Below are 27,926 nucleotides of genomic sequence, written 5' to 3'. Positions count from 1 at the left end.
AGTCCTTTATTTACGGTGCTATCTTGCGCTACATCGTTAATAAAGACAAAAAAAAAAACAGTTCTTCGGCCGGTAGCCTACAGCAACTCCGAACTTCCTGAGCGATAGCTGTCAATCAAGGTAAACTAAGGCGGTCCGTGGGTGGGATCGCCTTGAAAGTGACCAATCCATGGGTGATTTTAGACCCTTTTGCTCTCAAGCCCCCCTAAATTTCATCTCAGCCCCCCTAAAAATTATAATAATACAAAACTTGGTAAAAAAAAAAAAAAAAGTTGGTAATGTCATGGCGTAGATTAGAATTTTTAGCCTGGAACCCACACACTGTTCTGTTTGCATCCCAGAAAACTGATCTACAAACTTAGTTTCATCTAAGATCTTCTTCTACAGTAAGAGATATTTACAGTCAGATGAGCGTCGTAGCTACTATTGAATTTGGGGCGACTTAATGAGAGTAAAGAGGCTGTTTCTTTAGACCAAATATATTAAAATTAGGCTGTTTTCTTTCAGGTAACATTAAAGGGATGTATTATTATTAACAGTTACATAGCGGTAGTGTTGGGAAGGCTTTGAAATAACATTTAAGGGTGCCTGGCTAGCTCCTCTGGTAGAGCGTGTGCCCATATGTAGAGTTTTACTCCTAGACGCATCGGCCACGGGTTCAACTCCAACCTGCAGCTCTTTGCTGCATGTCATTCCCCTTTTCATGTCTTCAGCTGTCCTATTAAAATAAAGGCCTAAAATGCCCAAAACATAATCTTTGAAATAACATTTAGACCACAATACAGGGAGATCAAATGTACAAAAAATGTTTGTAAAATGAAGAAATAAAATGTTAAATGTGACAGTTTAATTAATCATTTCAGGTGCGGTTGTACTAGGGGGAATCATGACCTCTATATTGTAAAAAAAAAAAAAAAAGCCTGTTTGTGGCCGTCAGACAAGCAGACAACCAGGATAAAAGAAAAAACATACATAAACATGATGTTGGCTACTTTGGCTACGTTCAGACTGCAGGCCGTGATGCTCAATTCCGATTTATTGCCAGATCCGATTTTTCTGTCTGACATTTTTTTTAATGTGGCCCGCATCAGACTCAAATGGACATGATCTGACTGTCTAGACTGAGCTCGCATTTAAAAAAGAATCTGACCTGTAACGGATTTGGACCACATATGAAAGTGGCCCAAATCAGAACTAGAAAAGATCTGATGCCTTGTGATATAGGGTTAGGGGGTTACAACAACAAAAAAAATCAGAGGTGTGTGTACTGCACGCTTTGTTTGTATTGTTGAACTGGCCCTGACCTTGTCTTACTTCAATATGTCTTTCGCTTTGATACCAACACCTTTGGGTAACCTGCTTGTTAATTTGCCTTTAATATACCTACAGTGCCACAGCCAGTTCCCAAATAAACACACAACTCAAACTAAAGATATTGAGAAGAAGAGAGAGGGCTCATGGGAAAAAGGTTGATGAGCTAGAGCAAGAGAGAGAGAAAGACTATATTCTGGTATGAATAAATAGTTAACGGTTGTCTTTTGATAGCGTCTTTTGTGGCTTTTAGTTGCTGCCGCCAGGCAGACAAAGGATTGAGTGACTCTGAGCCTCCATGCCACGTCGGTTGGCCTGAAGGATCCATTTTAGTCTGCCAATCAAAATGAACCCAGGTCATTTACATTCTGTGTTCACTGAGGCCCCACTCAAAACCAGTGGAACACCACCCCCTAGTGTTCACTGTAAGGCACTGCGAATGTCATGTCCAACATGAGTGCAGAGAAAACAAAGTATGGAGTCTGAAATGTGCCGCTGTAACAGACCCAATCACAATGTTGGTTTACAATAATAACTTTCTGGTTAAAAAAACTCCCGTACATACAGTTTAACTGAGTGCTGAGCAAACAGGGACGAAGAACAAATGGATATACTCTCATCACATTGATCACACTGAGGCTTTCATATGTCCACCCTTTGACTAACGTTAGCTTGGAGAGCTAATGTACCTGTTGGACCACAGACTAAAGAAAATTACACCAGCAGCCGGTTGCACCAACAGGGTTTATGCCTGGTCTTAAAGGACAAATCCAGCGCAAAATGAACCTAGGGGTTAATAACACATGGGTACCGAGTTCGACCGTTCTCTGGGATATGTTTTTATGCTCATAGCGCTAGTCGTCGGGGCACTGGTAAAGTAAAAATAAATCGCTATTTCTACACCACTAACAAGGCTCAAAATAGCACCACACTTCCACGGTAGCATAATGAGGGTCCCTCTCTGTTTTATTTTTTTCTTCATATATTGGTCACCCTTTAGGTTTGTCTGAGGGTTTTCTAAAAATGTAAACGGTGACGAGGCAATTTCGTCCGAGGTAAACAGCGCAATAAAATGTTTTGAAATGAGCTTTTTTTTCCATTTCTTGAAAAACAACGGTATGCAGAAATGTAAACTGAAGTGTCACTGCGGTTACAGAGCTGCCTGGGGATTGGTCGCTGTCTGTTATGAACGTTGTCATTTCTACTGCATTGCATTGTGGGATATTTATTAAGGGTGTGCAAAAACATCGATTCACATTAGAATCGCGATTCAAGCTCTACCGATTCAAAATCCACTCATAGAATTCCAAAAATGGATTCATAAAAATTATTTTTTTTGTAACTGTATGTCTACTGCAATCCCATGGGAAAAGTAACTACATTTACATACTGTGAATCATTTTTTTAATCGAAAATCGATATTGAATCGAATCGTGACATTTTCTGAATCGTGCACCCCTAATATATATATATATGCCCTGATATTGCCCTGATATTGTCCAGTGTTTGGATACTGTGATATTTCCCCTGAAACAGTTTGCAATTGAAATATGATTAGTTTTTATACTTAGGTTGTGGACACACTAGAACATCTCCCATCCTGTTTTAGCCTACTAAATAGAATGTTAGTATGGAATTTCTGACTCAACATTGGATGGTCAAGGCTGCAGGGTTTGTATGTTTCACCTCCGAGACCCATTTATCTGGAAAAGGGCAAAAAAATAAATAATTTGTACGTTTGTTATACTGTTTAGAAATGTATATTCTTGTCATATTCCATCTCACAGTCCATTCATTAATTTCCATAATGACCGCTCTTTAATTTAAAAGCGTTGTTCACAGGAGTCAGTTTCTGACAAAAAAAGAAAACAAATAAAAATTAAGATTGAGAATTTATTTTGAAAATTCACACCTAGAAAATGTTTCCATTTCATTGCTGTGGAAAGGATTTCTTGAACATGTTAAATTTTCCCAGAATTGTATTATTAAATGTATACAAAACTTGAATTCCTTTTTTTTTTTTTTTTTCTCCATTAATCACAAGATTATGCTTATTTACTTTATTTATACTGTGTTGAAGACAAAGCAGTTTTATTCAAAATAACTAATGACAGAAAAGTGCAGATAACAAAAAAAAGGAGTGGAACAGAGGAAGGAAAAAAGTGTATCAAACGGGAATTAATAAAAAACAAAATCAAGTCAATGTGAAACAACATTCAAGTACTGTTTTTATTATTACCAAACACCCACCAGTTCCAACATTCATCTTCCCTTACACATCAGTTTTGCACATCTGTAATTATTGCTTCAGCTGTTTGTTTTTCTACCGTTAGAAGCTTATTATGAGGATTGTATAGTTTGTGAAACTCTCTTAACCCATTGGCACGCAAACCGTCAAGTAATAGTAAAAATATCTAAAAAGAAAGTGTCCAAAAAATGGCTAAAATAATGTCCCCCAAGGAACAATAAGGAGCAAAGAAAAAACATATATAATACTTGTAATCACCCATACATTATCAGAATACATTGTCATCTCCAAAACAGTGGGAAAAAAATAAGCAAAGTGGAATTTTAGTTCCTTTTAATGAGGAATATTCTCAGTTTAAGGATTTTAATTGTTATCTCTTTGGCCCAGGACAATCAGAATTAGAGAGCATTAAACTATTTACCAGAATCTATTATACACAAATATGAAATACCATCAATTATTCCGCCTTAAACAGAAGCACTACTCTGCGGATCCCAGTGAGCGATTATTTATTACATATAATTTAGCAACATAAAACAAAAGTAATTAATTAGTTGGATTTGTATCCCTCCTTTTTAAAAAGGACAATTCCAGCACAAAATGAACCTAGGGGCTAATAACAGATGTGTAGCGAGTCGACCGTTCTCTGGGATCTGTTTTCATGTTAATTGAATGTGTCTCTAGCTTGAAACAAGCTAGCGCACACCGGCGATTAGCTGCTAACGCTACCTTTCGGGGCAGAGGATAAATCGCTATTTCTACACCACTAACAAGGCTCAAAATAGCACCACACTTCCACGGTAGCATGACGACGGTCCCTACATGTAAACTGAAGCATTGAGAACTTTGTAAGTGTACAGACAGTTTATTAAAAAGACAGTTTAGAAAGACAGTAGCGTTCATGTTTACATGCGGGCGCCATCTTGGAAAAACAGTCATGAGCAACGCTGTGTTTGAGCTATGTCACTGGTTACTGGTTGCACGGCGTTCATCGTTCCGACTGATCGTGACTGTTTTCCAAGATGGCGCCTGCATCTATACATGAACGCTACTGTCTTTACAATCTCTTTTTAAGCATGTTTCAAGCTAGACACATTCGATTAGCATGAAAACAGATCCCAGAGAAGGGTCGACTCTGTACACACGTGTTATTAACCCCTAGGTTTATTTTGTGCTGGAATTGTTCTTTAAGTTCGATTCCTTCTGCTCTCACTTGTGATTGGCTCGCCTGATGCACAACTGAAGGACTGCATGCTGGTGGTTGCCATGACAACATGCTGGCTGTAGAGCTGTGTTGTAATGGATGCGTATATTGTGTCCAAACACATTAATATATTTGCCTTATGTCCTCTCTGCACCGTATTTATTATGCAGTCCCACTGTACTTGAAGTTGTATCCCTCCTTTTTAAGTGCATTGGTATTGTATCATGACTGTATTGTATTTTAATGTATTGTACTGTATTAATAGTGGTGTTTTATGTTGTAACTGTATTTAAGTACCTGGCTGCGAAGACACCTTAATTTCCCTGCAGGGATAAATAAAGTTATCTACCTACCTACCTACCTACCTAAATCCTCAAACAGTTCTGTGTAACTCCAAAACTTTTTGTCTGACTTTATAGGTTCAAGTCTAAATTATCTGATTTCTGGGTTCAAGTGAGATTTATTTAATGCCCCAAAACACTGATTAATCTGCTGCTGGCCACATAAACAACACAAATGAACCGTTAAACTGAGCGGCATTCCCCTCTAAGGCCTCCAGGAGGTGCTAACACACCAGACGAGCACCTGAGGAGCCGGTCGGGCCAGAAGGAGAGCGAAGCAGGAGTGGACAAAATGACGAGGTCTAAAATGTTTGCTCTTTAGTCACATCTACCATTAACAGCATCCGGCATCAACGTTTAGATCCAATTTAACAATATATCAACAGGTTTAGTCCACACAGATAAAAAAATAAATAACAAAATCGATAGTTTGGATGCTTTCAGACTGCTTTCATTTGTTGCCTTGGCCACTGTTGGGCTATATTAGGATGCCATGTGAGAATGTGATTTGACTGGTTTCAAGCAGTAAGGCAGAAATGTTCTTGAGCAGAAAATTAAATATTTTAAGGCGTTTGCAGTCGACTACTGGAAGTTTCAATACACATACAAAAATATTACTACATGAGGTGAAGTGTAGATTTGACGCTGCAGTGAAATTAAGGCATTTCTAGGTTGTTTTTTGTGTGCAACATAAAGCCCCTTTTACTACTTTTATTAGATGATGTCTTAATAGAACTGTCGCATTGTCATTCTGACTGTGAACCACTTGGACTAGTTGAGAAGTTAGTCCACGTTTTCCATGAATCTAACTCTGGGCTTTCACCCATCGTCATCAGCACACAATCTATGGCAAAATGGTTTTTTCCATAAAGTGATCCAAATCGGACCGTCTGGCGTTGAGGCTGACACTCTCCTCTGTGACGGTCTGTTTTTCTTGCAGTTAACATGATATGATTTTAAAATTAATGTTGATTTATTGTTAAAATTCTACACGTAACGCCTTTAAAACTTTATATTATGTGGTATGCAGTTTCTAATAGTTTTCAGTTACCAAACTTGGTGAATCGCGCTGACGGTGGAGTTTGAGTGTTGAGGACGGGACGTGTCCAGCGGGAGAGACAAAAGGCAGCGTGGCGACACAGAAAGGACTTCTGCCCAGGCAAGGTCATAATGACAATAAAGCCTATTACGTGCAAACGTGTGTTTCTGACCACAGTGTTTGCCGAACATTACTATAGGAATAAACGCTGACATTCAATTTAGTGAATATGAAACTAATCTTTTAGTCGATGGACAGAAAAATAATGCCCAACTATTTCACTCACTGAAGTTTCTCATGCAAAAATGACAGAAATGCTGCTTTTAGCCTCTCAAATATGGAGATGTCATGCTTTTCTCTTCCTGTATATCATATTGAACTGAGTATCTTTGAGGTTTGGACAAAACAAGACATTTAAAGACATCACCTTGGACTTTGACAAACTGGGATGGACATTTTAAAAGACCAAACAATTAATAGATTCATCCAGAAAACAATCGGCAGATGAATTGATAATGAAAGTAATGGTTAGTGGCAGCCCTAAACTGTTTGGCTGGTTTGTCTTATGAAAATCAATCTATTTATGTTCCAAAATAAAAGGTTTAATTCCTAAACAAATTGTGTTTTCACATAACAGCAGCAAGGATGTCGAGTTTACAACTTTGATTATCGCTCTCGCCGTTTATTGCCAAGTGTTGGCATCATTAACTACTGCATGTGTGCATGCGTAGGGTTGGGTATCGTTTGGATCTTTATGATTCTGATGCCGAACTGGTACTTTTAAAACGATTCCGATTCCTAAACCAATTCTTGAAAAACTGAAAAATGACATCAAAGATGTAACATGTTTACTAGCGATCGCATGAGGTGAATGGTTAATATGCTTTTACGTCCGTTTTGGTGAGCCCAGAGGGAAAATATGGCATTTTAAAAGTAGCCTACATTTACGGTAGCTAGCTAACGGTAGACTACAGAGAAAGTGTGATATTTTACCTCCGTTTTCAGTCGACACATTAAGTGGAACCGAAATGAGGAACCGAAATTTGCGTTCTAATCTGGTCCGATTCCTACCGGTTGCGTAGGAACCGGTTCCGTAGTGGAACTGGGTTTCGGTAGCCAACCCTATGCATGTGTGTGTATATCTCTGTTAGACTGCCAAGCAGAAGCCAGTAAAGCTCTACTGAAAACTCTAATCAACCGACGCTGCTATAAGCAATCTGAATCTCTTTCCACTGATATGGATGGAGTCAGGTTACAGTCACCACTTTTTCCCCCCGGGAAACGTGACCCTGATGGTCCGCTGAGCTGCAAGGAATGTTGCTCACCGACCGGGTCAAGCTTTAACGGGAGCATGCCTATGTTCCCACAGTTCCAAGATTTTTTTCTTTTCCAAAATTAGGCCCCATGTTCCCACATTTCCTTTTTCATAAATTCGTATCAGATTTGATCCCCCTTTCTCCCAATTTGGTAGCCAATTACACCCAACCTATTATCCAGTAGCAATGGACTACAGATGGAATGTAACCCTAACCCTAACATAGGGCCTAAGTTTAAGAAGAATCTTAGAAATGTGGGAACATAGGGCTGTGGGAACATAGGGCTGACCCGTTTTAACTAGGGATAGACTGATTCTCGGGCCGTTTTTTTGGCCGTTTGCAGATTATCTGTATCAGCGTTTTATTTGCCTGACAACCGATAGTCTATTAATTAAAACGTGCGCTACTCTGGCTCGGCTCCAGCTCTGTCTGTCCCTCTGCTTCGGTTTTACTCACCACTGAGTCTGACTTAATGTCCCGCCCACAACAATATCTGACTCTCTCTTACTGTGGGTTATGTTGAAAGTTTCTGATTAAATAATTGCTCAATGCATTTAAACAAAGTTTTGTGTTGGAGTTTGTAACATTCCAAAATCTTAATTTTGACTTAAAGATTTTCATTTTCAGTGTAATGAATGCATATTGGTTCCAAATATCGGTTATCGGTCTCATTAACTAATAATGCAGTTTGCAGTTTGTATCTAGCTTTTCCAAATGCAACCTGCTTTGGATTAAAATATAATAATAATAACAAATATTTTACATTTTAAAGAACGTTTTTCTAACCATTAGTATACTGTGAGTTCAGACACATTTCTATCAGTTGCAAGTGGGACACAGACTACGTTTACATGCACATAATATTCCAGTTGAGGCCCTTATTGCGAAAAAGACAAAATTCCGACTAAGCTAATGAAAGTGAATATTGCACTATTATTTCTGTTTACATGCAGATGTGGAAAATAGGATTTTTTTTTTCAAGGTTGGCGGACTTGTTGGACCATGCGAACACAGCCTCCCTCTTTCATTCCTTCATTTACCTTCCGGAAAAGGTCGTAAACCTGTTGATATCCAAGTCTTTCGTAATGTTTAAAATGATCTGTGTTTCTCCTTCCAACCAGAGATGTGGGCTTTTCTTTTGGCCATGCATCTCTACCGCAGCCTTAAAAACTGTTGGCTGGCTGGTTTGTTTACAACAACCACAGCCAACATAATATGATATTATAAAAGTTTTTTTTTGGGGGGGGGGGGGTCTGTGGCCTAATTTGTGTCAGTTTAGGGGACCTTGACGTGAAAATGTTTGGGAACCACTGGTATAGAGCATGTGTCTGTCTCTTTTGTTGGACACTCACTTGCCTTTTTAAAGATAAGGCGTATACTTCCTGTTTTGTTTTAAAGAATGTCTGAGATCATATGTCTTTTTTCACGTTTACTTCCTTCCTCTGCGCCCATTTATGGCGCAATGGCGCAAACTGCGGTAAAAAACCCTGATTGAGACGCATATTCCAAATGCTCCTAAAACCCGAATAATACCGGCATATCCCACGTGTCTTAATCGGAAAATGCTAAATCGGAAAAAGGGCTCATTCAGAATGTCCAAATGGAATATGCTGTAGACATGACCCGTATAAAATTCAGAATATTGTCATATTCGGAAAAATAGTGGAGTATTAGTGTGCATGTAAAAGTACTTGTAACCAGTCAGTTTAATTTCAATGTCCAGACTTTCCAAACCGCTGCAGGAAGCACATCCACAGCAGTTCAGCCTCACCAGAAATTTCAATAAATGAAAGACGGCAGCGTGATCTTTTTCAGCCATTTTATACAATTCTTGAACGTTTGACTAGAGCAGAAATCTTTTGAGAAATGTCATCATTTTGAGAAGGCGGTTGGCAGTTCAGCTGTAACCGTGACTCCATCCACCGTTTTGTATCTTAAGGCGTCTGAGGCGCAACCCTCTCTATTGCTCAACCTGCCTCCTCCTATAATTAATTAAAACCCCGTGTCCTGGTTAGTGAGGAGTGTTGTTCACATGTGTTAGTCATATTACAATCGACACGTATCTAGGATGAAAACAAAGCCTGTCGAGAGCCCGTCTCCACACCCACATTAAGCCACTACGGCTGAAGGCACTGTTTAAACATGTGTCTCTACCTCGTCCACCTCCACACCCTCCCTCCTCCCTCTCTTCCCGCCTGGGTTCATCTCTTCCCCTCCGTCCACCTCCACCTCCTCCTCCTCCATCTAGTGGCATCTATAGCAGGACGCAGCGCTTCTTGGGTTTGTTGTCGGGAGGCTCCAGAGCTGCCAGGATGGCCTCGTCAAACACGTTCTTCAGTCCTCTCTGACAAAGAGACAGAAAAGAGAGAAACACTGTTAAGCTACGTTTTCCTCTTTGTAGCTACTAGTGCCGTGCCCGTTCAAAACATGCCCGTTTGGAATGGGCCGATTGCTTTGCGTCCTGTATTGCTGCTTGTAGCTTTCTCCAGAACCACTGTACTACAAAATCACTTACAGAGGGAGCCGACAGCACTTAACATGCAACTTAAGCGTGATTTATGGTCGTGCAGAGGCTCCACGCAGAGCTTTCGCCGTAGCCTACGTAAGTGACCTGAAGTTTATACTTGTGCGTTTGTGTGTGCTTCGATCTCTTTAAAAAGGAACACGCCAACTTATTGGGACTTTAGCTTATTCCCCGTATCCCCCAGAGTTAGATAAGTCCATACATACCCTTCTCATCTCCGTGCGTGTCGTAACTCTGTCTGACGCACCTACCACTAGCCTAGCTTAGCACAGATCCTGGAGGTAACCGGCTCCATCTAGCCTACTGCTCCCAATACGTGACAAAATAACGCCAACATGTTCCTATTTACATGTTGTGATTTGTATAGACACAGCGTGTACAAATAACAAGGTCACATGAGACACAGCCATCTTCTAACCGTACACATACTGGGAACTATATTCTCAGAAAGGCGAAGCAGCTGCTACTTCTGCTACTTGGGCGCAGTGATTAGCGCAACACCTGAAAAGCACCGTTGTTACTCTCTGCTCCTCACCACGGGGCTTCTCGTGTGCTGCGAGCAAATCACTCCGCCCAAGTAGCAGAAGATGCACTGCCACGCCCTAACGTTACCAATCTGCCTCTGCAACAAAACTCTTCAGAAATCTCTTCACCCCTCACCCAAAAGGGATTTAGCGAATATTAGCTAGTTGTGTATATACTGTATGTTTCAGGGATCTAGTTTCAGTTGTTTGGTCTGGTCTTGGTCTCAACCCCTCAAAGTCTCGGTCTCGATACACTCTGGTCTTGGTAATGACTTGGCCTCGGTTTAGGTGGTCTTGACTACAACACTGCCTCTCGGTGTACCTGCGTGAGAGCTGAACACTCCACATATTTGACGGCCTTCAGCTCACGGGCCAGTTTCTCTCCGCTCTCACAGGTCAGAGCTCGCTGTTTGTTCTTGGCCAGTTTCTCCAGAGTGTTGCTGTCATCTCTCAGATCCACCTGAGTCCCGACCAGCAGGAAGGGCGTCCGCGGGCAGTGGTGTGAAATCTCCGGCACCCACTGTGAAGAGAGAGACGCACGGACAAAGAAGGATGAGGCATTTCATCTGGGAGTCTGGATTAACACCTGTCAGGAACAAAGTCACAGTAAAGTTTGTCTTTGTTGAATAAAAATGATTAGTACATCTGTCTCTATGACAGTTTTGTGTTCTATGCATGTTTTCACTTTTCCTTTGTTGTTAAGATGTCAAAAAAACTAAATCCCCATCCCCAGTCAACAAAATTGGATACCTTTATTGGAAAGTTATAGACATTTTAAGGTTGGGAAAAAAAACACAAATGAGAGAAGAAGTTTTATATTAGATCTAAACTCTTTTGCATATGAAGTCTGCTGTTTTCTTCTGAAAAACACTGTGGGCCCTATTTTAACGATCTAAGCGCAGGGCGTGAAGCGCCTGGCGCAGGTGCGTTTAGGGCGTGTCCAAATCCACTTTTGCTAGTTTGACGGCGGAAAAAAGGCTCCGTGCGCCGGGCGCGTGGTTCAAAAGGGTTGTACTTAGTGTCTTCATTAATCATAGGTGTGTTTTGGGTGCAATAAACCAATCAGTGTCATCTCCCATTCCCTTTAAAAGCCAGGTGCGTTTGTACCTTGGCGCATGATGGAGGATTTGCACCGTAATATTTTTAATTTGTAATCTTTTGCATGTTTGTGTCCCTGTGTGTGCAACAAGCGCAGTGTGCGCGCTCTGTGCATGAGCCTAGGCACATTTTACTAATGCGTTGTTAAAATAACAATGAAATGCTGCGCTACTGACTTTAGACCAGGCTTTTGTTGGTCAATGGCGCGCTCACTTTCCGCTGCCTCAAGATAGCAATACGCCAAGAATTCACCTGAACACTTCTCCCTGTAAGACCAGCACGCCCATGGGCGCACAGATGGTCGCAGGTGCAGTTGCTATTTAAACGACGCGGGCGCTGGACAAATATCAAAGACACTTGTGTCGGGCTTTGCGCCGTGCTGTGCCGGGTGCAAGATAGGGCCCTACCCTGCATCTACATACAACCTTTTGTTTAGTCGGTTATGTTTCAAACCCAAAAGCCAAAACTGACACTGACTAAATGACTCAACCACACAAACTCACCTTCTCTCTGACATTTTCAAAAGAGGAAGGCGATACGACAGAGAAACAGACGAGGAAGACGTCGGTCTGAGGGTAGCTGAGGGGTCGCAGCCTGTCGTAGTCCTCCTGACCTGCAGGGGGAGACACACAAGCACTCGGATCAACAGCAAACGACACACACGACGGACAACATGTAGCAGGTAAAGCTAAAGCATAGCCACGGTCGTCTGCAACGGCAACAAGGGCATCGTGACGGTTGTCAATGAAGGAGATGAAACCGTTTCTCTCCTATTTCCGGACACTAAACTCACAGCTTTCTACAAATGCTATACATATTATTGTTCCTACAACTGTTCCTGTTGCTGCACCTTGTAATACACAGTATTTTATTGTTTACCTGCAGTGTCAAACAGTCCTAGAGTGTATGGCTCGCCGCCGATCATCACTGTCACTGCATAATTATCAAAAACCTAAGGGAGGGTGAGAGAGAGAAAAGAGGAATGATGGGAGAAAGACAGGGAGGGAGCACAGAGGAAGGAAGTAAACGTGAAAAAAGACATATGATCTCAGACATCCTTTAAAACAAAACAGGAAGTATACGCCTCATCTTTAAAAAGGCAAGTGAGTGTCCAACAAAAGAGACAGACACATGCTCTATACCAGTGGTTCCCAAACATTTTCACGTCAAGGTCCCCTAAACTGACACAAATTAGACCACAGACCCCCCCATTTGATGAGATTTCGTCCCAAGGTCCCGCATCTGATAGGACTTTTGCTTTTTAATGTTTTATTACAGAAAGTGTATGAACCCCATGACCAATTAGTAATACATTCTGTCATTGTGTTACTTATGGATGGAATTATAGTGAAAAAAAAAAAAACTGGAACCCCCTCAAGGACCCCTGGGGGTCCCGGACCCCACACTAGGAGGACCCTCACTAACATTCCAAGTGCAAAGCAACAAAGTGGGTATTCTATAGTACATCATTATTAAACAATTAAATCGTTTTTTTCACCAGCCTGCACACGTAAAGGTATGGAAGCCCATTTCCACCAGTAAAATAAAATAAAAAATAAGATCAAAACTTTGCCTTGTGATGAAAAAGAGAAGGATCCTGTAGGCCTTAGTATCTTAAAATAATGACACAATCTCGCAATGACTTGTATATTTTGAGAATGTTTCTTATTATCTTGAGATAATAAAGCCCTATTTGCACAGGACTAGTATTACCTGGGGACCTCTACTAATTTGTAATAATTACGGAGGTCGTCTGTGGTCTAAATTCCATGCGAATCAAAAGTTGATCAAATCTGCATCTTCAGTAGCCTGATAATCTGAATGAGTTGCCTTTTCAATTTACTACATTCAATCAGTCAGACATTTTTTCTTCAAGTTGGCGGATTTCAAGTCGACACAAATGCTGGAAATCAGAAATAAATTCCTGCACACGGTCAGTAAATACTGTACTCACTCATTAGAAATACCACGTTGTGGTCATCGACCTTAGTCATACGTTATTTCTGTAAGTTGACTTGGAACGACTTATACAGCTGTGTTTCTGCCTCTGGCTCAGGAAGATGACGCATTTTCTTAATCCCATAAACAAAGCTCTGATTATAGGGTCAATTAATTCACCAACGGTGGCAAACAACAGTTATTAGACGTCAGACCTATTCTCTGAACAAATGAGCTACATGGGTGGCAAGTCAGAGGTCTGGAACAGGATCCATCTTCATTACCACATCTGTGTCTAAAACGTTGGAAAGATAGCAGACAAAAACCTGCTAAAGAAATCCACTGGGACCGACTACAATCATTAGATCAGAGTCATTTAATCAAGTCATTTAGTTAGTCTTGATGCTCACAAAGATTTCATATTCATTCGGCTTAGGTACTGCCCAAAAACGGCTTTAGTGGTGCGCCTAAAGCTTGATTTACTGTATACTTCTGCGTAAAATCTATGCTGTGGCTACGTAAGTAGTTGTGTGGAGACACAAACCTACGTTGGACCCTACGCCGTAGCCTGACGTGCACCTCTCGAAAAATGTAACTACACGTCGCGGCGACGCTTATTGCGTTGCATTCCCCCCTACTCATTCTCTGGTTCTCCTTCTCCAAAAAAAAAAGATGAAATCAAGGAGAGGGTTAACTTTTCCTGCTACAGATTTCCCACCATGGTCAGAAAGCACAGGGGAGACACTTGGCGTTTATTCATTATGTGGTACCTGCTCGACTCGCTGCCTACTCAAATTTTTTGGGTTTTCCATTATGAAAAAAAGTCTCTGGTACCAGCTGACAGGTACTTTTTTGTAGCATCACCTCCGTCGAGGTTCCAAGTGAGCTGAGGCGATACCAAAAGGTGACGTGAAAACCTGCAGACTACTGATTGGTCGGAGAGAATCGTCACTAATCACTGCGTCGTCATTGCTAGTGACAGACGGGGGTGTCCTGAACAAACCCGCCTTTTCTAAATAGTTTAGCCAGCTGCGTTTTGTTTTTTTGCTACCTCCAGCTTCTTTTGAAACTAAATGCGTCTTCTGGCTGTGGCAACAGCCACATGCCGAGAGTCAAAAACAACACCTTGCACGTTCTGTGTGTGTGACGCGTTAGGTCACGACAGTTTCCTGCTGCGTCGCTATGATGACCAGCCACGCTCGCCTCACGCATGAGGCGGTACTAAATCTGCAATGGAAAAAGGAGGACGGGGTGGTCGAGCTGGTACCAGCAGTGGGTAAGCGCCATTTGGTTCTCTCACTATGACTCTAGAGCGCACACACACACACACACACACACACACCTCTGCGTGGAGCCTCTGCACGACCATAAATCACGCTTTAGCCTTATGCAGGAGGAAGTAATTGACATAACCTTTTGACAACAAGGCCGTGTCTTCATCAAACCAGAAATCATGTGAAATAATGACGTACTGTATGGTAGCTTTACTGGGCCTTGAACAAATCAAAGTTAATAAAAATTATTAATTATCTTGCTTGGATTTAAAAAATGTTGTGTGCATGTACATCCTTACCATCCTTATTACTCAATGCTTAGAGAAACTGTGTTACTTTAAACATGTCAAACTGATGGAAACAGTAAAGGGAGTCTTGTTTTGCTGCTGTTCAAGTGAACCTCCCAGCTCTGTGTGAGATCGGAAGTCAGCTGAAGCAGGGAGTGTTTTATAGCCGCTATACGCCTGTTTGAATTCACGGCACGGCTTCAACACGTCAACCTGCTGTAGCCTGCAGACACATTTTTTTTTTTAATGAAGCTCTGTATGCACAGACAGGCTCCAGATAAACTGGAGGATGTAGCCTGTAGCAGAGGAAACTTTGTATTACAAACATGGATTCCAGCTAGCTTTACTCCTGCATCTGTTTGGTCTTTATTTAAACAGGCAGGCTCACAGCAGGTGACTGGGAAGGCTTTCGCACGATGTCTCCTACGTCTAGGGCTGCATTCGAACCTCAATACTGTATCAGTGCTGCCTGAGATGTGGCTGTGTATCAAACCTTCAAATCTGTGTTTATTTTGTTGATAAAAACAATAGCAAAAAATATGAATTGACAACTTATATTTATATTATACTTATTATAAAATTATTCAAATTTCACGCAAAAAAAGATTAAAAAGGCTTTGGGCCCCATCTTGCACCCGGCACAGCGCAGCGCAAAGCCCGATGCAAGTGTCTTTGCTAGTTTAAGACCGACGCAGTTGTCAATTTCCCATACGCCTGGCTTTTAAAAGGGAATGGGAGGTGACACTCTGATTGGTTTATTGCATGTTAAGCCCAGAACACACCTCTGATTAATGAAGACACTAAGTACAACCCTTTTGAACCACGCGCCCGGACCCTTTTTTCCGCCGTCAAAATAGCAGAAGTGGATTCGTACACGCCCTAAACGCACTGGTGCCAGGCGCTTCACGCCGTGCACTTAGATTGTTAAAATAGGGCCCTTCATCTTTGTTGGCTAAACCAAAACCAATGCGACTCAAATTAAAAAATTTCATGAAACGACCACAACAAACGTCTGCTCGGACAGCAGTTGTCTAAAATGTAAACAGTTTTAGACAACTGTACTCCTGCAAAGTTTGTGTGCAGCAACATTTGTAAAAAGAAAATATGTTTTTATATATATATATATATATATATATATATATATATATATATATATATATATATATATATATATATATATATATATATATATATCTTAAAGTAACAAACTAATGTTTGGTATTGGTACTGGAACACCATCTCTTTTGTACAGATATGAGCAGGACTCTGAAGCTCTTGAAAACAAAAGTTTTAAATCTTAAATACAATTTTAATATTTGTGATTAAATGAGCAAAAATCAGAGATACAGGTTGGAAAAAAAAAGTCTGCTTCTTGAATAACATGACTTTCCTTTCACGTTCAGACATTATATTCATGTCAGTCAATTTCTTGTTTTCCCCTAGCTCTCTTTTAAACTAATTTTCAAACGATAACATCCTGTATACTTTGATCAGACCATAATATACATATAGTTATATACATAGTATTGTGTGTATTATGCATCTTAAGCTGTCCTGACAAAAAAAGGCAGTGAGATATTTGGCTTTGACTCTCTGGCCTATTTCCTGTTTTAGAACAAAAACTCAAAAGGAACAAAAGGAACCAGCGTCACAACACATTTCTCAAGTCTAGATTAGACCAAATGACAAAGCTGTATTGTTGAAGTTATTATTTTTTTTTTTTTTTTAATAGTGATAATTTGAGTTTTCATTAGTTTGTGTTGGACTGGGTATGTTGGTTTAACCGTTTTAGTCTAACCCAGGCCAGCCTAACTACTGGGGAGAGGCTGCTGACAGAGAATTGTTGTTGTTTTAGTTGCTTGGTAACAATCAGATGTTACTTGTTTTGTTTTTCCCGATTGACAAGACAGTTCAGGGTGACGGTGACACACACACAAGCCACGAAGCCATGGAGACTAACATATTTCAATAAAATACAAACACACATGGTCATTGTTCGTTCACTCACACACGCACACGCGCACACACACACACACACACACACACACACACACACACACGATGATAATGTGTTAGGACATAGCTCAGACTGCAGAAGCTGCGAGAAATAGTCTGATCACAACACGCTGCTACTGTGGAAGAGAGCTGCCGCTACATGGAGAAGTGGCCAGTTATAGTGCTTAGTGCGAATGCTGCATTTAGATTTTATACAGTACCAAACCTCAGCTGAACTCAGGGCCGCAACTAACAATTATTTTCATTGTCGATTCATCTGTTGGATTAGTTTCTCCACTAATCGAATAGTTGTTTGGGCTTTAAACTGTCAGAAAATGGTGAAAAATGTCCACAACTCAAAGATATATTCAGTTTACAGAGGAGTGAAGAAACTAGAAAATATTCACATTTAAGAAGCTGGAATCAGAGATGTTTTAGTCTTTTTCATAACAAATGAGTCAAAACAGATTAATCAGCTATCAACATAGCTGGTGATTAATTTAATCGTTGACAACTAATCGATCGATGCAGCGCTGAACTTAACTCCCTAACAAAGGCACACCAGATTACAGTAATTATTATGTACGTGACATTCAAGTCTGATAAGGAGACATGTTTCTGAGGGATTATTTCCTGGAGGAGACTTCCTCCCTCCTGATTTTTCTTATTGTGGTGGTTAGTCAGCTGACTGACAGGAAGCCGCTCAATGAGACGAAGCGCTGATGTAAAAAAATGCTCAACACAAACACAATGAAGTGAAGACCAAACAGAAAGCTTGTGCATGTTTGCTGTGATGGACCTCCTACTTAACGTGAAGAGAAGAACAAACAGTAGCAGTTGCAAAAACATTAGCAGGGTTCCCCCCCCCCCCGCCATTATAAGGTTAAGGTGGAGCAGCCGAGTCATTTTGGGCGGCACCTAAGCCGAACAAATGTAACTAAAAGACTTTTCTAAGATCTAATGATTGCAGTTTGTCCCCAGTGGACTTCTTAAGCCATTTGTCTTTAAGTTTTTTGAGTGTTATTAATTATCTGCTCTACCTTTTCTGACATTTCAGACACAGACATGATAATAATAACGGTCCAAAGCGATGTGAAAAAGAGACGCAAACTAATAAAAAGAGACTCCAACAGACTACAGAGAGACGTCAAATGACCACAGAGACCCAAAACTACCCCAAGGAAAACAAAAAAGAGACACAACACGACTACAAAGAGACGCAAAATCCCACAAAGACAACATGTATGCAGACATTTTCTTGAGGAAGGACACCTAAAGTCCCAGACACACCAACCCGATAATCGGCCGTCAGACAGTCTGGCGAGGTCAGTGACTCGAGTCTGTTCGGTGTGTTCCGTGCCGTTGGCCTTCATTTTGGCCGACCTGACTTGCTGGGTCGGAGGGCGGGCAGTCGGACTCCATGACCAATCTGATTGGTGGAGTGCTAACCCGGAATTGGCGAGCGGGATGAGTGACGAACGCCTCTCAAAATCTGACGAAAATCTTTTAAACTGACCTTTGTCGATCTGAAATGAAGACAGATTCAGCAACTGCACGGCCTATTTCTCTCTTAAAATATTTTCAGTTTCAGTGAACTATTTTCGTAAAATACGAAATCGTATTTCGAACAAGCCGCCATTATCGGTCAGCTGGAGAAGCCAGACCCACGTGACGCGTTTGTCATTTCCGGTTTTCACTTTTTGTATTACGTCTCGCGCATGTACGCGACCCGACCCCGGATAAGCGGATGAAGATGGATGGATGGATGGCATGTACGCAAAAGTCGGTGTGTGTTCCAAGGCACTTTTTGGACTTCGGGGAGCCGACTGATCAGATCGACTGCCTTCTCTGCTGACGGTCGGCCGTCGGGTTGGTGTGTCAGGGCCTTAAAACCCCCGCCAAATACACGCACCTACAGTACGTTTTACACAAAGCCAGGAAATGCCAATTTTGTCATTTAAAAAGGGTTCCATTTCACATCTAACTTGACAGATGACGGCTGCACGATAATGAATCAAGTCATTAAATGTGATTATTAGTTTCAAAAGTTTAGGATCAAACTAGTGTTTGGCATAGAGGGATAGTGCTGCTGCTAACAACAACAACAACAACAACAGGATATACTGGCAGGAACAGAATGTGACACATGCAATAAAAAACAAAAACGATAAGGGTGAGAAAACAATGGGACAACAAGCAATACCAAATGACATCATTGTTTCTGACTCACCAAACTGTTGTGATGAGTGGGAGGTATGCAATCATTCCTTATATTATTGTTATTATTATTATTATTATTATTATTATTATTATATGGAAGAATTTACCATTTGTTACTTACCACAAGTACGAGTATTAGGACCACAAAAAATAAAGTCAAAAAATGAGTTGTAATATTATGGGAATATAGTCGGTGTGACGAGAGAAAAGTTTTAATATTACAAGAAAAAAAGTCTGGTTTTAAGAGGAAAAGAAAAGGGTTTTATATTTAATGTGTAACGTTATGATTCTATTGGGCTTTTATTACACTAATATTACAACTTTATTCTCAAAAAAATATTGAACTTTTTTCTCAAACAGTACATACTCTATCCTCAACATACAGCGACTTTCTTCTCAAGACTCAAAACACTACAACTTTATTCGTCATTATTATGACAAAATGGTAAACACAGAGACGATAGAAACTTGTTTACCATCAGAGGTAGTTATTTAGTATATATATACACACACACACACACATACATCTATATACACACGCACACAATTATACCTAATGAAAAAGAAACTAAAATCTAAGTGATATTCAAACCAAATTGTTAAAAACGGGGGGGGGGGGGACACACAGAGTCAGACAGGAAGAGGAAGATAAAGCTGAGTCAGCACTGTTGGTTCTGCAATCCTCTGATCAAACTGTGCTGACTACTGACAGAGACAGAGACAGAGAGAGAGAGACGGTGGGATGGGGTACCGATAGAAAACAGGAGAGAATTACTCAACAAATTGCAGTCAGCAGTCAGCCGGAGCTGCCCATCAATTAGGGACGTTTAAGATATTTCCAGCAGGACAGTCCCGCCTGTCAACAGTCACTCAGCTGTTTTCTAAAACGGTCCGACCGAAAAGTCAAGAGTTGGCAGGATCAGTCGAGCTGAGGCGACCATATTTTGTATCTGCAGAGCCCGAGAGGCCGCTTCCTCGTCGTGATGCTTCAGCATGACACAGTTAAAAGTCAAAAAACCTAAACAGGAAGTGTAGGGAGACGGACCCCAGAGAATCTCAAATATGTCAACTTGCAGCTACATGAGAATAAGCAACCACACACATACATTTACACACACACACACACACACACACACACACACAAACATGCACTGAGGATTGCAATCCTAACGGGCTGGCTACACTGCACGCTAGAGCTGGGCAATATATTGATATTATATCGATATCGTGATATGAGACTAGCTAGCCATTACGAGATTTTTTTTATGTTAGTTGAAAGACAATATCAGTAGACAACAGCACTTTAAAGTGTAACTGTCGTTCTTTTTTGTGGGGCCTGTTATTGTCAATTCAATCGATTAATGTGCATTGTCCTAATCAAATAAACTTCCAACAAATAACAATCCATCCAAAAAGCAAGCTAAGCTAACCTCCTCATATATATATATATATATATATAAATCACAACTATTTTGATCTCGATTATTTCACACGTTTACTCATTGACTTTTGGAAATATGTTGCATTTATTGAACTTTAAAAAAACCCGGTAAAACTGTTAAATCAACAGTGAAAACACATTGAAGTGTAAATTTCCCTGTAATACTTTTCCCTTTTTTAGATTCCCCTTCAGAACACCAGACAAAATAAGAGTTTACTTGCAAAATGTAATCGTTTTTCTCGAATACGTTGTTTTTGTGATCGTTGGGAGCAAAAAATCGAGATCAAAATTCAATTAGCCTAGTTGCACAGCCCTAGTGAAATGACAGACATGAGAGTGGTATCAATCCTCATTTGGCACTCTTGAATAAGCGTTATTTCCTCAAAATGTCAAACTATTCCTTTCAGGTTACATTTTTGAAGTTGATGACAAAGTGGGGTTTTATTTCCATCGTGTTGGATGGCGGCGTTGCTGTAATGAACGCACGCAGTCAGGGAGTTAAACACGTTGTAAGCAAGTGATCAGTTTAACAGGATTATCCAAACAATGTACTATATCTCAATATTATATTGATATCCTGATATGAGAGTAGATATCGTCTTAGATTTTGGAAATCGTAATATAGTAATTGATATCGCAAGAAGGAATATCGCCATATCTGATTTTCTCCATATCGCCCAGCCCTATTTCAAAGTAAACCAAAAGTGTGAAACCCCCAATTGAAAAAGGACACATGAAAACACAGCAGTGTATGTATTGTGATTTGAAGGCCTTTTTACTGACAGATCACTGTTCATGTAAACAACCGTCCTTTAATGCCGGCTCAATCCACACAACCTGCAAACAAGTATCACTTCCTGTGTGACAGGAAAGAGCTACAGTGGCAGCGACTGTACAAGAAGAACAGTAAGTGAAAACACCTTGCTGCTGCTGGTTTGCAGACTGTCACTTTCAGTGTTAGTCGATTAGTTTCGTGTTTTCAGGGTTTCCGCAGGTTTCAACAAGTCAAATCTGAGACTTTTTAAGGCTTTTATGAATGAAATGCAAGGCCTATATCACGACATAAAAGTGCAACGAAATCCAGGGTCACACAAGCACTTGCAAAGTAAAAAACATTCTTAAAATGGAATAAAAGCGACACGGAGCAATAATGATCTGTGCATAAATAGCAAATTATATATTTGTATGAGCGAAAGAAAGAACTACCACGGAATAAAAAATTAAAAAAAACATTTCAGTGAGCATTAGAGGCAGTGTCACATGGACGTAGGAACATTTAAGACCTGTTTACAATTATTTAGGACCTAGAACACAACACTTCAGCGAATTTAAGACTTTTTTTAGGCCTAACCATTTGAATTTTGAAATTTTAGGCTTTTTAAGACCCCGCGGAAACCCTGGTTTTGAAGGAAAAAAAAAAAAAGCTACTCACCGTGGGGACGTATTCAGAGGGAAACTTGTTGGTGGTGTAAGAGATGAGCAGGCAAGTCTTTCCCACCGCACCATCACCAACCACCACACACTTTATAGTCTGCATCTAAAGAGGAGGAGGAGGAGGAGGAAGGCAGGGAATTAACGAGAGAAGAGCGACCGGTGAAAAGTCTTATTACTAACCCTGACCCGTATTGACAAGATCACTGGAACGACTTCTAATCCTCTAATTCGGTGAGAAAAGAGACAAAACCCGTCCACACAGTGACCGAAACATGACGCTTTTTAAATTTCAAACATTCAGGGTTCAACGCTACGAATCTCTAAGAAAAAATAAATAAATAAAAAAATTGTACTTGCCCGAAGTACATTTTTACCGGCCCCTACACAAAAAAGCGTCGAAAAAAAGTTGAAAGCATCAAAAGTGTAAAAGAAATGTTGAAAAAAAACCCGTCAAAAGCATCAAGCGCCAACGCAATTCTTGATTGGCCAACGGAACATTCAAATCAAATGATTATGATATGATGATGGGCGAACGGGCCGGTGGGTTGTTATATTTACTTGGCCGACGTGGCCTTTTACTTGCTCCGGGCCATCATGGCAACCCTTACTGTTGAACCCTGAACATGTATGTGAGCGTAATATAACTCACTTGTTCAAAAATACAAACAAATTCCCTCTGAAAGGGTTAAACAATCCAACCGTTTCACTGTAAATCCCCCATACCCATATGAGTGCACCAATCATAAACACCAATTCATTTCAATGGCACAGCTTCACAAATGCAAAGAGACTCATGATTTTTCAGTTCCGCATAGATCTAGATAAATTGAATATTCTGATTTTTTTCTTAAATTTTCAGCAGTTTGTGAGACTAAATAAGTAAAGTGCAACATACAGCGGCCATGTCAACTAGTGTAATATAAAGAAGTAGTCAAGGTACAGTAGACAAGACGTGTGCGTGGATCCAGGGAGCAAATGTGATTAAAAAATGCATCAAAATCTTTGTTCTTTTTACACTTGAAAAGTGTATCCAGTGGTGCATGCGTGGTTTCCTTTTATAGCTGGGAACGTATTCCATACACCTTGAAATCCAAATCCTAAACACTCATCACAGATAACGTTTTCTTTTGGGGTTTTGGACTCTCGGTCGACACGTTCATTTGAAGACTTGTCAACTTGGGAAACTTTGTTGAGCATATTTAGTATTTTCGGGATCATATGCATCAGCTGCATGTAAGCAACCGGCAGCCTTCAGGCTGTTTGTATCAGGTTGAACGGGATGCCATGCCAAGCATCCGTAAGCAGACCAAGTGTGAGACAGAAACAATGAGTATGTTTACGTGCACACACACACAAGCATATTCCACTATTATTCTGAATGTGACAATAATCTGAATTTGTTAGGGGTCATGTCAACAGCATATTCCGTTTGGATATTCAGAATTAGGCCTTTTATTCCTAACATAGCATTTTCCGATTAAGACACGTGTGATATGCCGTGCCGGTATTATTTTGGTTTTAGAAGCATTATTCTTTGTGTACAGCGCATTCTGAATATGCGTCTCAGTCTGGGTTTCTACCACAGTTTGTGACCGTTTTCGGCCTCTTGCCTGTTTACGGCTTACGGTCGGCTCTATGCGTTGCTATGGTTGTTGTACACAAACCAACTAGCCGACATATTGAAAGGCTGCGGTAGAGTTGCATGGCCAAAAGAAAAGGAGGACAAACATAGCTACGTTTAAACATTATCAAAGACTTGGATATCAACAGGTTTTTGGATATGCGCAAACATTGCAACGCCGACCTTTTTAAGAAGCTGGTTGAAGGAATGAAAGAGGGAGGCTGTGTTTGCACTCTCCAACAAGTCTGCCACTACTGGAAAACTTCAAAAAAATAATATTTTCCACGGCTGCATGTAAACGGGAATATTAATGGAATAGTCACTTTCATTAGCCATGTAAACAGCTTAGTGTGAATACTGTCTTTTTTGGAATAAGGGCAAAAAACGGAATATTACGTGCACGTAAACGTAGTCAGTGTAACACAGTGTTAAGTACACACTGGCTGGAGATCCTGTGACCACTCAGACGCTGAGCAGCTCCCATACCCAGGCTGGCGCTTCATTAAGGGGGACAATGGTAAAGGGGTATGGGCTGCCACTTCATCACTGGCTCTTTGTTTGGGTCTTTTGGCAGTGGCAGCACTCAGCTGAACTCTGATGAGTCAGGGACACGTTAACTGGTCATCGGCAGGGACGATGACACCAGTTAAGTCTGCAGAGTTCATTCCTCCTCCGAGATATGTCACAAACGCATGCAGACATTTCTGGAGAATGCAGCCATTAGTGGCAAACAAGTCTTTTAAATGCACTATTGTTTCTTCTTCTACACGCTGTAATCTGCATCAAGTTGCTGCTTCTTTAAAACAGAAGTTACCGGAGGGCTTGCTGCTGAAAGGATTAGGCCGGTTGACGAATTGATCTGTAGGGATGTAACGATACACTCAACTCATGATTCGATACACGAGTTTAAGTTCATGGCACAATATTCTCACGATTTATTTTAACAGAATGAGCTGCAGACAAATGGCATTTCTCTCATGGGGAAAGACTATCTATATAAAAAGCAAATACATTTAGTTTAGAGAGGGAAAACCTGCTATTTAATATGTTTGAGAAGCTGTAACCTGAGAATGTTAGCAATTACGCAAATATCAAAAATAGTTGCCGATTAATTTTCTGTTGCTCAAACTTCTGCTCTAATGGACCTTTTTCACAGCAGACATTTTGACTTGTCATAGTAGGAAAAGCACAGCTGATATTAATAACTTTAACGATGGCTCAATTCCATCAAGTGTCCCAGTGAGCTATTTCAGTGAGTCAGCATGGACAATACCAGGGCCTCTCCTAAGTGGAATGCAGCCATCATTAATGGGTTTGAATACATCTGTGCTTTTCCTACTATGGCATGTCAACATGTCTGCTGTGAAAAAGGTCTATTGTCAGCTACAGTCAAAAGCATCGATTATGAAAACACAAAGTAAATCTTCAAAATGTGAACTGAAAGCAAACGGCAGGTCCTTGAGTTTATATAAAATGATGAAAATAAACATGAAATAAATGATCACAATTGATATTTATCGATTTTCTGTTTCTGTCTGATTTGAGTTTCTAGTTAGCTACTGCCTTAACTAAGAAACACATGAATGCTGTCATTCCTTCAATATTGCTGCTTGTTGACAACTAAGACATCACACAGTAGAGTGTATAGTCCATCAACCAACCACAGACGGCTTAAAAAGTATTCATATTAAATTTTTTGAGCCATAAATGATGTGATATCAATCTAATTTCACTGCTTTTCAGTCACTTCCGCATAGAAAACAGTGGTTAAGAACTTACAAAAACCTAATTATCGTCTTTATTGCAGGCGAGCAGCACATAGTTAAAGTTATGACATGCTACATGTTACTACTTGTTCGCTGCATTTATAAGCAACTGAATGTTGAAAAGTTTACTCGAAGCTAGCCTACGTTAGCTAAACTAACTACTAACGTTAGGTCGGTGGCTAACGTGCTGCGTTCCATTTACATCCGCCAAGACCCCCACCCATAATAAAAAGGCATGTTGCAAATGAGTTTAACATGAATAAACGACGACACTTTTCAGGGACTAAGGTTACATGTATTTTGACTCATTGACACATTGCCCTATAGATGCTCTGGTTTACACACAAACACACACCGGTAACTTTTCAGCAGAGAATTAACGTTAACGGCTAACTGAAACACAAGCTAGCTAGCAGAGTTAGCTGAACGTTAAAGGAAATCGTTTGTTTTGACAGCTGCCGGTTAGCAGAGTTAGCTGTCAGCAGGCTAACAGTCACAGCTTTCACAATAAAAAGAGTCAGTCTCAAGTATATCGCTGTTCCTCTGCTGATATTTCAGTATTTATCGTCAGTAAATCACATTTAAAGACAGTGACAGCTACTACCTTGTCTCTCCTCAGCCGCTGGAGTGCTGGTAATGTTGTGTTACGTTCAGGTGCTTCCCGTAAACTTCCCTTTCCTCCAGTGCGGAAACCGGAAATATGACTTGTGGTATGTGTGGTATGTGCTGGATGTAATATGTGAAGCCTAATTTGTTGTTTCCGTAACGTGATGTCTGGTTTCCTTAATTTCCTCAAATCTAAAGACATTGTAAAATGTCAAACTTTTGCATGTATTTTTTGCAAGGCTTCTGAAAAAAATAATCTTCAAAGCTCTGTAACACTTACTAATTATTTATTTATTTGAATAGGTCTAGATCGACAATCCCCCACAGTTTGTTTTCTTCTTTTTATGACAAGTGACAAGTGTGTGCAGGAATTTAATTTCTTCGTTGGAAATTGATCTTCAGGGGAATTAATTCCCTGCACCTCAAAGGAGACAAAGCAAGTGGTGTGCATGTTGCTTTCTGCTCATTATATACAAGAAAATGTTTGAAATATTACAAACAACAAATAAATGAACATAGCAGTAGATGCAGTTGCAGGTATTTGTACATGCACACACACACACAGTTGCCAGTTTATTGGGTAGCTTTTGTGGAAATTGTTTGAGAAAGCTGTTGAATCAACTTCATAGTAATTTTAAAGGTTGTAGTTTGTGATGCTGTTAGATTTTAATGTAAATTAAAAATGATATCTAGTTTCTCAGTGACCACCAGAGGGAGATGAAGTACAGACTGTTGGTGTTTTACTGTACGGCAGGGGTCTTCAACCTAGGCCAAGGGCCCCTTAGCTGAAAGAGAGACGGATCAGGGACTCTTACTACATATATTGTATAAAATTGAGTTTAATGTTAAACTGGGCCTCTGTAGGGCAGCCTAAAGCTTTTATACATACCTTTTTTTTATGGTGCATACAATACTAAGCTATTAAAATAATAATTATTGATATATATATTTATAAATACATCATGTTTTAATGTTAAACATACATGTAGCACATTGAATCCTTAGGCTTAACTGTATCTATGGATGGCTATCTTACCTACAGGCCAGTAAGCCTGTCATCAATGTGTACATTTAAAAACAAATCACAAATAGGCCGATGTAGCTTTCCTAATAATATGTTGGGCTCGTGTTTATGTATATTTTCATACATATTAACTTTTCAAAAAACACAAACAAACATTAAACATGAACTTGGGGTCCCCCTGCAGTAACTCTGAGGACCCCCCTGTTGAAGATCTCTGCTGTAAGGGTAACTGCATTCAATGCTCAGATAGATAGATAGATAGTTAGATGTGAGATTTGAACTTCCATATATAGATATGTATGCAATTAAGTCATGCTTTTTAGGCTACCTCATATGGTTAATTTAATTACTGTATTTCAGGCTAAACAGGTGGATGATGTAGCCTGGCTCCGCCCTCCTACGTATTTCCGCTCAATTTTCATTTTCCTTCAGTACTCCGTGTGGGTTTGCGGTATATTCTTGGGTTTTCTCCGGCCAAATATTTGTTGGTCCAATCAGCGAACAGAGGGAGTGGCTGAGACGATGACGTTGAGTACGTGCGCTAGAAAGATGTGAGCGAAGCCATTCGGTCTGTTGTGGCAACGCTGCCGAATATCCAGAAGTTAAAGCCCGAGCAAGAACAATCTTTGCTGAGTTTTGTTGGTGGCCATGATGTTGTGGCCCTCCTCCCCACAGGGTTCGGGAAAAGTTTGATTTTCCAGCTCGCTCCGTTAGT

At 40.4% G+C, this 27,926-nt stretch overlaps 1 protein-coding gene and 1 gene segment (V, D, J or C); one reads left to right on the top strand and one right to left on the bottom strand.

The window, feature by feature from the left end:
- Positions 1-27,926, top strand: part of LOC144529260 (Ig kappa-b4 chain C region-like) — a 128,202-nt gene that overhangs the window by 5,608 nt on the left and 94,668 nt on the right.
- LOC144528542 (cell division control protein 42 homolog) lies at positions 3,517-26,287 on the bottom strand. The gene is made up of 6 exons (XM_078267192.1): positions 26,186-26,287; positions 22,193-22,297; positions 12,485-12,557; positions 12,109-12,218; positions 10,830-11,027; positions 3,517-9,803 (listed from the first exon to the last, which is right to left on the bottom strand). Exons 2-6 carry the CDS (start codon positions 22,295-22,297, stop codon positions 9,714-9,716), a joined length of 576 nt encoding a protein of 191 aa, XP_078123318.1. The 5' UTR covers positions 26,186-26,287; the 3' UTR covers positions 3,517-9,713.

This window comes from Sander vitreus, chromosome 14 (genome assembly GCF_031162955.1).
Source record: "Sander vitreus isolate 19-12246 chromosome 14, sanVit1, whole genome shotgun sequence".
Lineage (NCBI taxonomy): Eukaryota > Metazoa > Chordata > Actinopteri > Perciformes > Percidae > Sander > Sander vitreus.
The sequence above is the reverse complement of the archived record's forward strand: the minus strand, read 5'-3'. Positions and strand labels throughout refer to the sequence as shown.